This window comes from Aspergillus karnatakaensis, assembly GCF_047715665.1.
Source record: "Aspergillus karnatakaensis strain CBS 102800 unplaced genomic scaffold BJY04scaffold_10, whole genome shotgun sequence".
NCBI lineage: Eukaryota > Fungi > Ascomycota > Eurotiomycetes > Eurotiales > Aspergillaceae > Aspergillus > Aspergillus karnatakaensis.
This window is the reverse complement of record NW_027395722.1, coordinates 385,299-400,752: the sequence shown is the minus strand read 5'-3', so window position 1 is coordinate 400,752 and position 15,454 is coordinate 385,299. Positions and strand designations below refer to the sequence as shown.

The 15,454-nt window shown below is 51.4% G+C and overlaps 8 protein-coding genes across 8 annotated transcripts; 3 read left to right on the top strand and 5 right to left on the bottom strand.

Annotated features, from left to right (window-relative positions):
• Positions 1-939: 939 nt before the first annotated feature.
• Positions 940-1,860, bottom strand: BJY04DRAFT_215434 (uncharacterized protein; the record flags this gene model as incomplete). The annotated part of the gene is made up of 3 exons (XM_073715473.1): positions 940-1,086; positions 1,165-1,475; positions 1,569-1,860. 3 exons carry the CDS (start codon positions 1,858-1,860, stop codon positions 940-942), a joined length of 750 nt encoding a protein of 249 aa, XP_073574281.1.
• A 225-nt stretch (positions 1,861-2,085) lies between these two features.
• Positions 2,086-3,335, top strand: BJY04DRAFT_8994 (uncharacterized protein). The gene is made up of 2 exons (XM_073721265.1): positions 2,086-2,895; positions 2,953-3,335. The coding sequence occupies exons 1-2, from the start codon at positions 2,166-2,168 to the stop codon at positions 3,270-3,272; spliced, it is 1,050 nt and encodes a 349-aa protein (XP_073574280.1). The 5' UTR covers positions 2,086-2,165; the 3' UTR covers positions 3,273-3,335.
• A 163-nt stretch (positions 3,336-3,498) lies between these two features.
• BJY04DRAFT_215432 (uncharacterized protein) lies at positions 3,499-6,143 on the bottom strand (the record flags this gene model as incomplete). Its single annotated transcript, XM_073715472.1, has 3 exons — positions 3,499-4,291; positions 4,338-5,441; positions 5,512-6,143. The coding sequence occupies 3 exons, from the start codon at positions 6,141-6,143 to the stop codon at positions 3,499-3,501; spliced, it is 2,529 nt and encodes an 842-aa protein (XP_073574279.1).
• A 462-nt stretch (positions 6,144-6,605) lies between these two features.
• Positions 6,606-7,400, bottom strand: BJY04DRAFT_205913 (nucleoside phosphorylase domain-containing protein; the record flags this gene model as incomplete). The annotated part of the gene is made up of 1 exon (XM_073713648.1): positions 6,606-7,400. One exon carries the CDS (start codon positions 7,398-7,400, stop codon positions 6,606-6,608), a length of 795 nt encoding a protein of 264 aa, XP_073574278.1.
• Positions 7,401-7,469: 69 nt separating this feature from the next.
• BJY04DRAFT_215430 (uncharacterized protein) lies at positions 7,470-9,392 on the bottom strand (the record flags this gene model as incomplete). Its single annotated transcript, XM_073715471.1, has 4 exons — positions 7,470-7,712; positions 7,772-8,068; positions 8,129-8,474; positions 8,533-9,392. The coding sequence occupies 4 exons, from the start codon at positions 9,390-9,392 to the stop codon at positions 7,470-7,472; spliced, it is 1,746 nt and encodes a 581-aa protein (XP_073574277.1).
• Positions 9,393-9,519: 127 nt separating this feature from the next.
• Positions 9,520-10,749, top strand: BJY04DRAFT_8981 (uncharacterized protein). The gene has a single exon (XM_073721262.1). The coding sequence runs from the start codon at positions 9,647-9,649 to the stop codon at positions 10,628-10,630; it is 984 nt and encodes a 327-aa protein (XP_073574276.1). The 5' UTR covers positions 9,520-9,646; the 3' UTR covers positions 10,631-10,749.
• A 375-nt stretch (positions 10,750-11,124) lies between these two features.
• Positions 11,125-13,635, bottom strand: BJY04DRAFT_182563 (deoxyribodipyrimidine photo-lyase PHR1). The gene is made up of 2 exons (XM_073710347.1): positions 12,439-13,635; positions 11,125-12,384 (listed from the first exon to the last, which is right to left on the bottom strand). Exons 1-2 carry the CDS (start codon positions 13,599-13,601, stop codon positions 11,841-11,843), a joined length of 1,707 nt encoding a protein of 568 aa, XP_073574275.1. The 5' UTR covers positions 13,602-13,635; the 3' UTR covers positions 11,125-11,840.
• A 486-nt stretch (positions 13,636-14,121) lies between these two features.
• BJY04DRAFT_182561 (uncharacterized protein) lies at positions 14,122-15,436 on the top strand. Its single transcript, XM_073710346.1, has one exon. It carries the CDS (start codon positions 14,142-14,144, stop codon positions 15,036-15,038), a length of 897 nt encoding a protein of 298 aa, XP_073574274.1. The 5' UTR covers positions 14,122-14,141; the 3' UTR covers positions 15,039-15,436.
• Positions 15,437-15,454: the final 18 nt, after the last annotated feature.

The window sequence follows — 15,454 nt, the reverse complement described above, 5'->3', positions numbered from 1 at the left end:
CCAGTCGCCTACCAATGAGATAGCAAAACAGTATCCACCATTGCAGACGTTTGGAGTCGATCTTCATGAAATCATCGGTCTTTCAATGCGGTTCAAAATGGTGTTTGCGCCAGACGTGCGCTGATACTCCATTCGTACCGAGAGACCCTTAATAACGCTTCGCCACCCCTCTGGTGGTGGCAGGAGGAGCTGAAATCTTTCAGTACATTCGCGACTACCCCTATCGTCTACCTAGGTAGTACTCGTGTCCGGTGATAACATGTCGTCCCTACAGGAGCCACCGCCTCGTACCTTCTAGAGTATATTGTGTTGTGAGTCGGCTTTGTCTATCTTATCCACGTATATGGTCTGACTTTACCTACAGAGATCTATTGGCCTGTAGACAGGGTTTCGCATCCCTGATACCCCAAGATACAGCAATCCAGAGGGGTTGACATTCGTCTAAAATCCCCGGGTAAATTCTACGCCTGTCTTGTTTGGATTTAACGACGCCAAAATGACCTTCCATTCACAAGGCACAAACAGCGCATAGAAGGTGCGGTCTCAGTCTCTCAGTTCGATACGGAAATTACGATATACGGCGGGAGTATAAACCCCCTCCCCCCCCCTCGCCCCGGTCTTTGACGAGGTAGCTCTATCGTCAGAAGCACTCTATTTTCGACCCTATTAAAAGCAATCAGATATTCAACTCCAGCTCTTTCATCACATGAGTCAGGTGAGGCCTAGGGTCGTGGCAAGCGAGCGGATAAAAGATCCCGATATAGTGACCAGGTTAGGGAATACATGTAATATCAAATAGCACGAAACGCCAGTCCCAAGCTTGTTGAACGTTCGCACATAAGCAGGTGAGCAGATGACGCTTATTGACAGAAACCAAAAGAATCTGCGTCGTTTTGCCATACCTTGGTCTCTCGTTACATAAGAACTCCATCTCTGGGCCTATAGCTCCAATGCTTCTATGAACTTTTGGTACATCCGTTGCAAAAGACCCGTCAAGCCGATCTCCTCTGCGCCACCCCGAGAATCAACCATTGCAATCACGCCTTCCACATGCTTCCGAGCAACATCGTGTTCACCCGCCGCCACCTAGATGAGAAAAATATCAGCCGTCTGTCTCAGGGGAAACCGCAGCTCAGTCGTGTCATGAGCTTCAGAAGGCATTACCTCGTCCAAAGCAAGAGCGAGCGCTTTAGCAACAGTCATGGTATTAACGGGAGCAGAGCGGTTGTTCACTTCTTGCCGCAGTGTTTCAAGGCATATCTGCTTATACTGCAGAGCCAACCGTAGGAAGACAAGGTTGCCTGGCTGGAGCTGCAAGATGTAGCGGCATGTACTGAGAAGAACGGCGGCGACCATGAGTGTGCTATCTGCGACGGCGAGGCCAACCCATCCACGTAGTAGCTGGGCTTTGTGGTCTCCTGGATAGTCGAAGAGGCCGCAGTGGCCTGTGGTCAATGGTACGATTACGTGAACATCTGCAGCATAGCGAAGTCAGCGGGTAAGGGAGGAAAAGGGGAAATATTTTCACCTATGGTTTGATAGGAGAAGTAGGATGATGATGGACTTACAGTGATTTAACAGAAAGTATTCCACCGAAGAGAGTTGTCTCGCCATTGATGAGAACGGGTCTTTATTACTATTGAGCTCGTGTATCAGGGGGCTTGAGATAGCGTCCCCAGCTGCAGTGGAGACCTTGTCAATTGGGAGTTTGACTGTCTCTCTTCTGTGTTTCTCTATTTGCTCGCGTCTTCTCTGGGCGTGTGCCTGGCGAAAGGCGTGCGAATAGGCGGATTTCTTGGCCTTGGACGAAGGGTATCCCGTCGGGTTTGAGATGGTAACAAATTGAAAGCGGCGGGCCATATCTGAGAGACTTGACAAGGGAGAACTGCAGATGGCACTGCAGTTCAGTCAGATGAAGGAAGGTCAAGGTGACGACCATCCCCAAAACACATTTGTCAGACGCCAGCGCCAAGCAAAAGGATTGCCCGATTGGGATGTGACATATAGCCCTACCCTATTTTCCTTATGACAAGCCATGCCCGGATCACCCACGCCAAAGGCTGTCAACTTTTTGCCGGACAGTATATAAAGGCCTACTTTGGGCCTTTGGACTGAACTCTCTACTCCTCACTCTATCGAACCAACCAAAGCCTCTGTCCTCTACCATGTCCTCTCCGACCACCTCTATCCCCACCGGCTCCCGGGTTCTAGTAACCGGTGCCAGCGGCTTCCTCGCATCTCATGTCTGTCTTCAACTCTTGCAAAGGGGCTTCAAAGTCCGAGGTACCGTCCGCGACCCAGCTCAATCTCCCTGGCTGTTAGAAGGCCCCTTCAAGCATTATGCCGATACCGGCGCCCTCGAACTCGTATCCGTCCCTCATCTCGGCGCCGAAGGAGCTTACAACGAGGCTATAAAGGGCATTGCGGCTATCATCCACATTGCCTACGTGACAAACATCGTTCCCGATCCGAACGACGTCATTACGCCCATGGTAGCCGGCGTCCGGTCAATCATGAATGCCGCCATGCAAGAGCCTTCGGTCAAGGAAGTCGTCTTCACTAGCAGCGCTCTATCTGCATCGCCTCTTGTGCGCGGTGTTGATAATGGAGTCATTGGGCAAGACTCGTGGAATGATGCTGTCCTCGAGGCTGCATGGGCGCCTCCTCCGTATGGCATGGCCCATGCTATGGCCAATTATCCTGCCAGTAAGGTAGCAGCTGAGAAAGAAGTTTGGAAGTTTGTCGAGAGTCATGACCTCCATTTCAACGTTAACGTCGTGTCCCCCGCGGGAATTACTGGAGAACCGCTCAACAAGAAACATATCGAAGGGCCGGCCAACTGGATGGTCCACGCGTATAGGGGTAACAAAGCGGTGATGGACACTTTGCAGGCCTGTAAGTAATTCTTCTCGCACCAGCTTCTATCCAAGCCTGACATGACTCCTACGATAGCCTTCTACGCGGACGTTAAAGACGTGGCGTTGGTCCATGTGGCTGCCGTTCTGGATCCAGATGTCAGGAATGCGCGGATCCAGTCTTGGGGACATAGTGCTCACTGGAATGAGGTGCTCGCTATAATGCGCAAGCTTCGGCCTCAGAGGGAATTTGTTGATTACTACCCTGATCCACATCATCTCCAGGTAACCGTTGACCAGTCGAAAGCTGTCGCGCTTCTGAAGAAGTGGTCTGAGAGACCAGATAAGAGTGAATGGATATCTCTGGAGGACAGCATCTTTGATAATATCAACAATGCTTACCTTGAGGCTGAGTAGATTTGCTATAGGGCATTGATGTTGCTGAAAACAATGTGTATGGTTAGGTCTACTATAGCTATGGCGCAGACTACATTCCATTGTCCTTGGCTAAGACATATCACCAGGTTAGATTAATCGAGCGGTCAAAAGATATATAAGTTTAGTGCGCTCTGATGGAGGAAGCTTCTTGCCGTGGGATGGCATGACGGAGCTGCTTGAAGACACAAGCAAATCGAGATATAGATCAACTATAGTTCTGTAAAGTAGGCGCAAGAACGTCCTTGGACGTAAAAGTGCAGTGTGTATAGGCGGCCCCCGCCTGCTCCACCAGTACCTGACGAGAGAATTCCAGAGCTCCTCGGTCTGATAGAGGGTCCTCAACCACCTTCCCCCACATGACCGCCTTCAAAGATGCGTCGGTATCATCCTCAGGCGGATGACAAGCCGACGAAATCGCCGCACTGCAACTTCCCGCAAGTGGCATGCTCCCCCGGAGCGGCTTCAGAGCAAGAAAGCAAAACACCATCAGGGCCACGGCGCCTATCACCAGCGTCAGGAACAGACCGAAGAGCGAGAATCCAGCCTGACCGACGCTCGCGCTGTAGGTGATTTCCTGGCGCGAATTGCGACTGTCAATAAGAACGAGGAAGAAGGTCAGTGAGAGTAGCCAATGCAGGGTGGCGGAGACCGCGAGCATTGGGAGCCCATATCGCCAGGGGATGCTGAGGTAGTAGGTTGAGCGCTGGGCACCGCGCGGCCAGGAAACGCGTAATGGTTTGCGGCGCAAGGCAAAGGTGTGGTATTCAGCGGCGGCAAGCATCGTCGAGAGCGTGCCGTTGCAGAGATAATAGAGGATTGAGAGGATTAGTTGTGGTGTGTTGCATAGGACCAGTATCCCCGTTATGCTCTCGTTGTAGAACAGGATCGCATCGCCCAAGCTCTGTCTGCCAATGCCAATATTTGCGCCAATCGCGGTACCAATGGATCGAGAGCCTTCGTAATAGCCATAGATTGTAGCAATTGCGCATATTAGGATGCTAACAGGTTAGGTGCCTTGTGTGGCAAGTCCGGGCAGGGGCTTACCAGAGGATTGTAACGCTCCATCGCCGCCAACTGACTGTGTGGTAGAGTCTCTTTTTCTGCGGCTCCATTGAGTATATTTCTCCATGTAGCCCGTCATCGTCAGTTTGCCTGCACTTGAAAAGGCTTTTTCTATGGCCTGATACGCTTAGAAAGCGAGCGAAATGGGACCGTGACTTGGGGCTTTTGCCCTCTGTCTTAGGATCAGGATTATCCAGGAAAGATACCACTGCATCCCCAATTGTGAGAAGAATTTCCCGGTGCGGAATCCGAGCCGTCAAGTATATGCAGACTAGCTTGATGATATTACACGCAATGACAGCCAGACAGATAGGCACACTCGTGTAAAGCTTGCAGTCCTCGTCGATCCGTTTCACCAGACAGTGAGAGGGATATACATCAGCCGGCCCGTCTATAACAAGACTATCACCATCTTCTCTAGGCGTATCGGTCCGGACATCCAGTTGCTTCGCCCACGTCTCGTTGTGCCATATCGAGGAGGTGGTGAGAAGGTTTCGCAATTCCGGCTCATCGGGGTTGTGGATGCAGATGTATCCGTACAGCATCTGGATGTCAATTGAGAGCGCTTCACCAAAGTTATACATGTCGCTGTATAGGTCACGGTAATCCTGCCATCCATCTGATGAATCCACGTCCGTAGAACTCGTGTTTCGAACAGACCAGACTGGATAGCTCCAGTGCTGCGGAGAGACTGTATAGCGTTTCTCCGTGTTTCTTCCTAGTGATGATGCGTACATTGACCCCGTGTATCGATATTCCCAAACCTCACTGTCCGCGGCACTGGTGTTTGTCCTCTCCATCCAGTAGGAACTATAGGAATAGTCCCTTTCCGTGGCGATGAGGATTAGCCCAATCCCCGATCCCACCGTGTGATCAATCCTCGTGTGGCAGTCATCCAGTGAGATTTCTTCAAGATCGCCGTTGAAGATATCAGCCTGTATCTCATCTGGGTCAAATCCAGTGATATTTCGAAACTGTTTTACATCGCGTGGGTCAACAAGAGGCTCGTTGGGCGCGAGATCGGTAGGAATTGCAGCCATTTCATAATCGGACACGGTCATGGATGAAAACACGGCCGAGTTGAAGCTATAGTAGTTGATGAAAAAGAGAATAACGTCAGTCCAGCACATCCGCTGTCGAAAGGAAGCGGACTCACAGCATGTGAATGGGCATCGAGCTCACAAGCAGCACTATCCAAAGTACTCTCCTCTTAATATCCATCTCCGAAAAGTTCCTCAGGCTCATCGTGCCGACATCCAACCACGTATTCTCTGCATGGGCACGGTCAACCGCCGCGCGTGACGGTGCACACAGACATTGCATGACATAATTGCTAACGGCCAGGAGCCCCGTACTGAGGACGTTGATAAGAAAATGCAGGCCAACTTTCCAACGGTCGATCAATTCGCAGCTACCCTCGTAAACAACGCCTCGTTCGAAGTTGTCCCGGTTAGATGGCTTAGAATATGCCATCCCGACCGCGATCGCGGTCAAAATGATGTTAATGACGAGGATAAGCCCAGCGCCCCACGCGCATAATAGAACACCCTTGATCCATTCTCGGCCGTGGCCGAGGTGCTTTTCTATGAATGGGAGAGGAATGTTGTCCGGGTTACCCAGGGCTTCTAGCCGCTTTGTGAATGCTTTCCATTTCGACGAGAATAACCCCAGACGCGTGGATGGTGTAGGTTTGGTCTGGACACTTTGCTCGATGCTTTCGTCCTTCGACTCGGGCAGGCTGTGTGAATACTGGAAAGGCTGCTCTCTGTCTTCTCGCAGCTGCCACATCGTTGTACACCTTCTCCGTTCAGTGGAGCTGTGGGATTCTGGGCGAGAGCATTGCAGGCAGGTGATGGTATAAATAAACCATCTGCTCAGCCGCGCGACGATCAAACCTCCAACCCCAGGAACAGCAAGGCTGACGTCAATGTCTAACTGATCGGCAGCTCTGTGTTGATGCCCAGACCAGACAGTTTCTCAGCTCGCAAAAGCCGCCCCCATGTACAGTGTCCGCGCGCCATGCTACCCCTTTGGGTGGGTGATCGCCGTAGTTAGCAAACTTATGAGTGTAAATAAGGCCCTAGCTTTGTTTAACAATGTTAAGGTGTACAATTATATCTATTGGTAACTTATCACCCTGCATATCCTCAGACTATTGCTCGCTCAAAGCCTGTCGCCTGGCCATGCAGGTGTATACAACGACATTCCTTCCTCGAAAACGTGTAGTGCGCAGGATAAATCGGTGTAGAGCTACCACTGCTGAGCAAAGGCCTTAGCGCAGGCAGCTGCGGTAGCTGCAGCATACGCCTGCCACAGCTTATTTTTGTGGCTGTCTGCATAATCGCAGACGCCTTTAATGAAGACACATGGGATCGTATCCCATACTTCAGCGCCCTCCATCTCAAAGCCGATGGCCCCTGTATCGCTGCTGATTGCATCGCGATGACGACCGGACTTGATGACGCTATCTCCCGAGGCAATGAGGCCGATATGGATACTTGGTCTGTATCTTTCGTTTGTCCGAAAGCGCTGGACGAGATGTGTATCATCGCAGCTGATCTGTGTGCATGTCTGTACAAGGGCCTGGCGGCAAATTGGGTCTGTGGGTTCAATGCAAGCAGCGCAGGTGGTACAGTCCTGCAGACGATGATGCTTGTGCTGATAATCGGCAGGAAATAGTTTGTCCTCATGTGCTCCGGGGTAGAAGACTGGGTCTGGAAGCTGAGTTAGATAATGAGTGATCTGCTCTTGTAGTTTTCTCTCGTGGATTTGAGTTTCCAGTTTTGCCAGCAAGGATGATATTCTTGCATTCGGTCGACCCAGGGAATGTTGCACGTCGATCTTGCGTCTGAATCCGTCCGAAAACTGCCGGCCAAGGTCATATTGCATCACGCCTTTGCTGATGATAACATCCCCAAGTAGGATTTCCTTGTTGTCTTTTCCAATGGGCACCCCTCCGCAGACCCCAACCAGGAGAGCGAGCTTGACCATCTTGAAGCTTGTGGCACAAAAGGCCGCAGGGCTGGCTGCAGTAGCCTTTCCCATCCCTGATTGATGAGCCAGAACAACATTTCTGGCCCCCATTCTTCCTAACGAGTAGGAGTTGGGGTCGTCTCAGTTTCGTTGGGCCAGTGATAGGCCGTTATCAAAGAACTGGTCAAAAAGAGATAGTACAGCATTTGCTTCCAATGGGAGGGCACATATGATGGCTACTTCGAAGTTGTCCCTACTGACGGGGCGATGAAGGCTGGTTGAAAGGAGGGGTGTATGAGGCCCAGTAGAACTCACTTCGTCGACCTGCAATTTGGTGATGACCTTGCAAATACCTTCCTCATCAATCTTTCCCTTTCCAACCACCTAACCTGATTCCATGTCCATCTTGCCCCAGTCACGAGATCCTGCTCAAGCGGACGTACAGCGCTCAAATAGAAGGTGTCAACGAAGTCTCTTTTGGAGAAGAGCGCATCAATGCTGGTATTTGCAAATTGCAGGAACGACTCGCGCTCGATGCAGAATCTGACTGCTCGGAGCAGACCAGACTCATGAAACCGCCGCTGACACTCTTGTAAAAGACACTTGGCAAGCCCAAAAGGCCGATTCTTCAACTTGGCAACCATTGGATCTTTGTAAAGATTGGTAAGATCATCCCCCAGCTCGATTTCGGTTAGGGTGATGCCCAGCGCAAGTATCGCTGGAAATGGATGGACGTTGAACTAACCGCGATGTTTGTTGGGAACCTTGCACGGTAGACCGAAAGTGGTGGAAAGGAAAACCTTGTCAAACAAAGGATACATTTGATGATCTTCAACCCGGCAGAACATCGAAATGTCATCAATGCAGAAGGACCATGGGATCCATGGCCCACCCAGAAGATGCAGGAATGACCGCGCGATTATCACTCCCAGAACACGTTTCGAGGCATAGCTCGGCTTGACGATTTGCAACAATTTTCCCAAGCTATGCTCGTCATATTCCTGGTCTGGCTTAACCGTTTCCGGTGGATGTGCGAGAAGCTGAGGCCATAGTCGGTTATTCTCGTCTCTAGTCAAGTGCAAACATACGGGACGTGAGTCTTCATTGTAAACTTGGCATAGAACTGTCTGACCATTATCTGCCATCCTGCACGAGTTGAGTCATTCCTGCCGACAGGAAGTGTTTATGGGAAGGTTGGTCGTACCTAGACTCGCTCACACACACGCGGCACTCCTGGATGATTTTGCCTCCAGTTAAGAGGATGAAAAATCTGCCACCTACTGGGTCAACACCTCGACAGGTCCAACCGGAGTCCAGGCAAAGTTTGGCACTCGAACAGTGACCCAACATTCCGTCTTCGTGATGGTCCTCCACATGGCAAGGCCAGTTTGAATGCAGAACGTCGTGCAAAGTACAGGAAAGTTGTCGGACACTATCCTCACCACAAAAGGCCGAATCTTTCATAAAAGATGAAAGTACCTCGTCCTCCGCCTCCGTTGCTTTGTATTCATCATCCCCGCCGTCGTAAGCCAAATCAACCAGCTCGTTCCAGTCCTTGATTTGCTTCTTCAGCCGCTTAATTGTTGACTGGTCATCGGTTAATAGTCTAGCCAGCTGAAGTCTGTTCCGAGACTGACTCCCTAAGACCTCATGGAGCATGCCGAGGGTCGGCAATGGGAACTTCTTCCATCTGTCAGGATTGATATTGTGCCATCCACACGTGTCTCCGGATTCGAAAAGCCAGAGTCTGGAACCATATTCTGTGTTCCTCTTCATCAGTTGATGGTAGATCTCCTGCACATAATCGCTGTTTATGGCACTGTCCAAACACTCAGCAACTGGCCGTAGCAGCCGCTGTAGTTTCCTGGATGTAGCGGATTGTTGGCCAAAGTCCACGATCTGTAACTCTACTACCAGAATAGCCAGAGAGCGACTTAGACCTCGGTAGATGAGGGATGACCTTTTAAGAAGCTCGCTGAGCGCCTCTGAAACATCACCAACAAGGTATGCGAGGTCGACGCGTTCTATATCCTCTGATGCCAGGTTTAGAGTATGGCACTGCATTGCCCTTGAAGCATCATCAGGACAGTAGAAGGGGCTAGAGTGAGGTCGGAAGATGCTGACGGTTGTGAAATTCGTTTACCCCTCAGTCAGCTGGAGGTGCCAGATATCATCCCAACCAATAGAGTCGCATCTCGTGTGAGCCTGGTGTGCTCTATCCCCTTTCTCTCCCAAACTGGCCTTGAACCCGACTTAGAAAGGGCCATCGAAGCGCGAACACCGCATAGTGGGGGGTCGGAGCGCGAAACATCCTTTTCATGGCCAACGCTGCCAGATCCGCACAGTGTGTGCGGCATTTGGACGGGATCGCGCAGGCTACAAGCAACGAGGGTTCCAAACAGTGGTGGGAGAATCAAATGTTTCGGTTCAACCTTTGGTGCGAAAACAACTTCGTTTTTGCTTCGAGGAGAGCATCGATGGACTGGAGACTGCGAAATGCACCTTTGCTGGAATCATCAGTGTGTGAACTTCTCGATGACTTGCAGAGTCATCTGCTTTGTACAAGGCTCCAGCAACCAGACCATTGGTCCACAATACTAACGAATTCCTTAAGGCGTGCCGCGCTTATACACACAACAAGTCTCAACCAGAAGCCCGACCAGGAGAAGCCCGTTGATAAGGATCTCGTAAATCTTTTTCGACTTTCGCGAGCTATCCGTCGGTCAGGCATTCTTCGCCGATTCGTCAAAATAGGATCGTATGTTGAATACGATGATAACGGAGTCAATCTTACTGAGGAGTTTCGAAAAGGAGCTGAGAAAATCATCCATTTCCGCCTCAGGCAGTGTCCTGCAAGCCAGGGCCTTCAGCAGCGGGTTGTAGACACCATCTGTATACGCCAGCAGCACTTCTCCTACCTAAAAGTCAAATGGGAAAAGGGCAAAAGTAAACCAGCAGGGAGAGCCGACGCTGCGCCCCCGACAGTACCCAGGTCAATGCTAGGAGCCACATTAAGCGTGTCAGGATCACTTGTATTCGCCAGGAGCAAGACTCAAATGAAGATGTCTCCTGTAGCAGTCCCACTACATGTTCCATCTATGATGACAGCGACCACGGCACAACCGGACCGGATGAAGAAGCCACGATCAGTCAAGTCTGCGCAAAGTGCGGAGCACGATGAAGTGCAGTGCAACATAGATGACTTACCACTACCACCCAAAGTTCCCACCAGTGCAGTGGAGTATGAATGCCCGTATTGTTATATGGTCTGTTCGTCGGGCGAGTTCTCCGGCGAGCGCTAGAAGTAAGCATTACACATCTTCTCCTTGGCTGCGTGCTAACCGATGAAGAAAACATGCGATCCAAGATATTATGCCGTTCTTCTGTGTTTTGGAGGATTGCCCAACGCCGCATGCACTATATGAGTCCGGAGGTGACTGGATCAAGCACATGATGACACAGCACTCGAAGAACGTCTAGAGCTGTATGGAAGAAAGTCATGAGGCAACCTTGTTTTTCGACACGGGCCCTGAATTCAGAGATCACATGCTTAGCTCCCATGAAGGTAACTTCTTCGACGACGAGTTGGACGACATTGTAGCTGCGAGCTGCCATCGGACTCCCGTCGACAGCTTGATCGTGATGTGTCCGTTCTGTCCAGCTGAGACGCCCGATAACATGTCTATAGGGGGCAGCTTTCAACATCTTGCCGAGCACCTCGTTGCGTTTGCCCAGATATCCATTTCGTGGATGATGGATGAGGGGCAGACTGACTCAAATCCCTTAGAGTCGGCACCATCATCAGGCGATACGGGTGGAGTATTTGGCCGTGCGTGAGATGGGTGTCGTGGACTTGATGAACTGCTGAAGGAGCGTGAGGGCGAGGAGATCGATCAGTACATCAGGCCTGGGGATGTCAGTGATTCCGATGGGTCAGCAGCACATCAGGAATGGAACCCGTTGGTGCCCGAGGACGAGAAAGACGAGGAGGCTACAACAGGCTTGGGATCCGAATCGATGGATGCAGAGTTCGTCAATTCGCTGTGGCAGGATGTGCGGCAGGCGCTACATTTACCCCCGCTCGATCATCAGGCGCCAGAATCACTGTTCGAATTCCAGGTTAAGCACGAGAGAAAGAACGCCATTGCACTGCCGTGAGTATAGCCCGTTCTATTCAACCCTAGCAAAGATGACTTCTTTCTAAAGGTTAGACAGAGTGTTTGATAGCTCGGAATGGCATGCAACCACGGAAGCGGGCGACGCCACTCTCAACAATGTTCCCGGGGGTTCGGCCAAGCATGAGAGTTTCCAAGATAGAGGATATAGTATTCACATCGCCCCCCGTCCTGTTGGGTTGGGGGAAGCGTACGACCTGGGAGGCAACCCTCCTACTGCCGCCGAGCTGCGTGAGTTTGAGTTCGGTAAGACGAGGACCAAACACCGCGGGAGAAGGGGCATTTTTCAATTCCCTGTTGATGACTAGGAAACAGGATACATCAAAGTATACCACCCTCACTCTCCCTTCGAAGCCCTCCGAAACTCTACCAGTGCCTTTTCCTTGCTCTCTTCATGGCTGACAATCGGTCTGGGGTACCCCGCCCTCTCCGCAGCTTGAGAAGCGCCTCTCTCATATGGTGCATGGATCGCTTTTCCCTCGATTCCTCTCAGCTCCGGCACCCACTGCCGGATATAAACGCCGTCGGGATCAAACCTCTCACTTTGTCTGAGCGGATTGAAGATTCGAAAGTAAGGCTGCGGGTCAACGCCTGTACTCGACCCAAAGCCCCACCCGCCATGATTTGACGCAAAGTCTCCGTCGATAAGCACTTCCATAAAATACCGTTCGCCGCGGCGCCAGTCGATCAAAAGGTCTTTGGAGAGAAATGACGATACGACCATACGTGCGCGATTCGGCAGCCAAGATGAGTGGGCGAGTTGGCGCATTGCAGCGTCGACGAGGGGGAAGCCTGTTTGGCCGGTGGTCCAGGCGTCGAAATGGTCTTGGTTGTATGACCAGTTGAGGTTGGTGAATTCGGGTTTGAAGCATTTGTTCATGCTGTCTTGTCAGTATAAATGGTCCCAAGGAGGAGGGAAGGCTGGCATGGCATACCAGATAAACGGCCAGTTGACGAGGACATGCTTGTAAAAGTCCCTCCAGGCAACTTCGCTAATCCATGAAATGTAGCCCGGCTCACCACCAACAATCCTGTCACCGTTTGCTTTCCTCGCCTGCACAACCGCTGTCCGTGCACTTAATGCACCAGATGCAAAATATGGACTCAACACGGATGTGCTTTCCTTGTCCAGAAAACTCCTTTCGTCGTCATACGCGCTCGCCTTCTCCTCCAGAAACACCTCTAACCTCCGCAACCCCTCGTGTTCACCAGCCGGAAATCTCTTTCTCAACCTTTGCGCTTTCTCCCTATCCTCATCTTCCTCAATTCTCTTTCCATCAGGGGGCTCAGGAATATCACAATCAAACAGCCCCTTGAAAACCCTCCTTGCATCACCCGGATTACTACCTAGCTCTTCATCATGCTCTAGAGTCTCTGGATTCTCACTCAAATAGCTCAGCCACGACCGAAACCAATGTGAGTAAACTGCATATTGCTTCCCCTGTTTCGACGACAATAACCCCGGCGGAACAACACACGTGTCATGTTTCGTCTCAAAGTTGATCCCATTTTCCGCACAGAGACGCACAAGTCTCGCTTCGCGCCGGAGCTCATCGACTTCATATTCGATGTTTGCGAACAGGTTGTTCGCACCCCATTCGTGGCATAAGTCGACCAGTCGCTGTGGGATATTTTCTCGATGCTCTTGCGTTTCCATATATAACGGTACATCCAGCTCCCCCAAGTCGCGCTGCAGGATCTTCAGTGTCCTCAGGGTAAAATCCACACGCGCGGGGCTTGAAAGATGCGCTGTCAAGTCTTCCGGCGACAGGATATAAACGCAAACCAGCGGAATGTTGTGTTCCTTGGCGACCTTGAACGCCGCCTGCAGGCCGTGGTTGTCGTGGATCCGCAGGTCAGACTTGAACCAATGCACCACGGCCGCGTTTGGGCGGATCTCTTGTCGCGCGTCTTCCGTTTCACTGCTTGCAATCTGGAGGGCCTCAATGGGACGCGTTAATTTGCCGTTTGTGTAGTCGGCGCATCGCGAGTTGCTCATTTCTGGGGGGTAAAAGTCTCGCAGGACGATCCCAAAAGCGGCCGTTTCCGAGGCGTTTGGGTGGTATTTGTCGTCGGGGTCATGTTTTCGTTTTGGCATGGTGAGTTAAGGTGATGAGGTTGTTGGCTGGTTGATGGTTGATGGTTGATGGTTGGAAGGTTGGGCTAGACAGGGGGGTTTTGATTGACGATCGATCGCGATCGGAAAGGAGGGAATCGTTTGACGTCAGCCTCAACCATGGTTTGCTGTATCCATTAGGCATGTTGTTGTTGGAAACTTTGGTGGCTGATGCTAACTCGGTAGGAGGTGCTCTAAGCTTCAAGTCTCGACCTTTTCGCTCTAGAGACTTGTCGCTACCTAATGATCGACGGCCAGCACGGGCCTATACACACAAGTACGAGGGGAAGAACAAGGAAAGAGTCCGACCCCGGTGTTCCGCGAGATTTGCATTTCAGGGCGGTTCGGTGGTTGGCCCGCCTATAGAGCTCACTTCAATAGCGCTGTGATGGAGGCGTTGATCGCCAAAGTCAAAAGATCCAAAACATGCCAGCCAGATGTAGAGGTGGGTATTTAATGCCCCGATTAACGCTCTTCCTCATCGCAAGCAACCAACTTCCAAGAAGAAAATGTGCGCCGCCCATGTCCTCCAAACTGGTACTCCCCGGCATCGGCGAGAACCCAGTTGTACCCTTTGTGCTGGCCTCCTTTGTGGCCCTGGTTTACTACAATGCCGCTGAGTTGATTGTCCTTACATTAGCGAGGTTTAAGCGCCGGGGGAGTCTTTACTTCTGGTGTCTGCTCGTCACATCGCTCTCCCTCATTCCACACAATACAGGCTTTGTCCTGCTCTTCTTCCGACCTGATGTCTCTCGATATATCGCCGTGAGCCTCATCACGACGGGATGGTGCGGCACGGTGACCGGCCACTCCCTCGTTCTGTGGTCGAGGCTTCATTTCGTCCTCCACAACAATCGACTCCTCAACGGTCTCCTCGTTCTCATCTGCGTCGATGCCTTCCTTCTCTGCATTCCTACCACAGCCCTCCTCTTCGGCTCCGTTTCCCCGGACCTCACCATTTCCGACACATTCTCAGCAGGCTACAACATAATGGAACGGATACAACTTGTCGGATTCTGCATTCAAGAGGCAACACTCTCGGGGATCTACGTCTGGGAAACAGCCAAGCTCCTACGTCTACGGCCTGAGCATCAGCACAATCGGATACTGGCGCAACTGCTCGCTATCAACATTATCGTTTTGTTCATCGACTTCACTGTCGTGGTCATCGAGTATGTGGGGTTCTACGCGGTGCAAGTGATGTTCAAGCCTGTGGCATACAGCATTAAGTTAAAATTAGAGTATGCGGTGCTTGGAAGACTGGTGCAGATTGCACAGAGGGGGGCCGGAGACTCAGTCACGCCAGAGTTCGAGACTGTGCCGTCGTCTATAGCATGCGAGAGGAGGTTGGGAGGATGTTGCACACTGGGGATCCGCGAAGGGATATTGGAAAGGGAGGTCCTCAAGAGATGTGGGTGATTCCATCAGATTGTCCGTTCCCTATTCCGGGAGAGGAGAAAGAGCACGATCTTGACGAGGCATGATCGCCCAATGTCTCACTCCTGTCAGTGCACCCCTATACTCCAATAGTGTCGGGGATACTCCATATTCAGAGTGGAGCGCCTAACGAACGAGGGGGTTTGGGGGCCACAACTGACGAGCCGTGTCAGCCAAGCCGCTTCCACCCCTGCCTTGGTGTAATGGAAGAGGAAGCTTAACTACTGATCATGTGGCCAATGAGGCATTGACGTTAGAAATGGTCTCTCTGAATTGTATGCATTGTCATGGTGCCCAAGCGCGCCCTACCGAAGACCACGAATCCACAGCCCATCTCCAATTCCCCACTGTAAGCTGAGCGGACTCGGAGTTGTTGTATGTATTGTACATATTTAGTC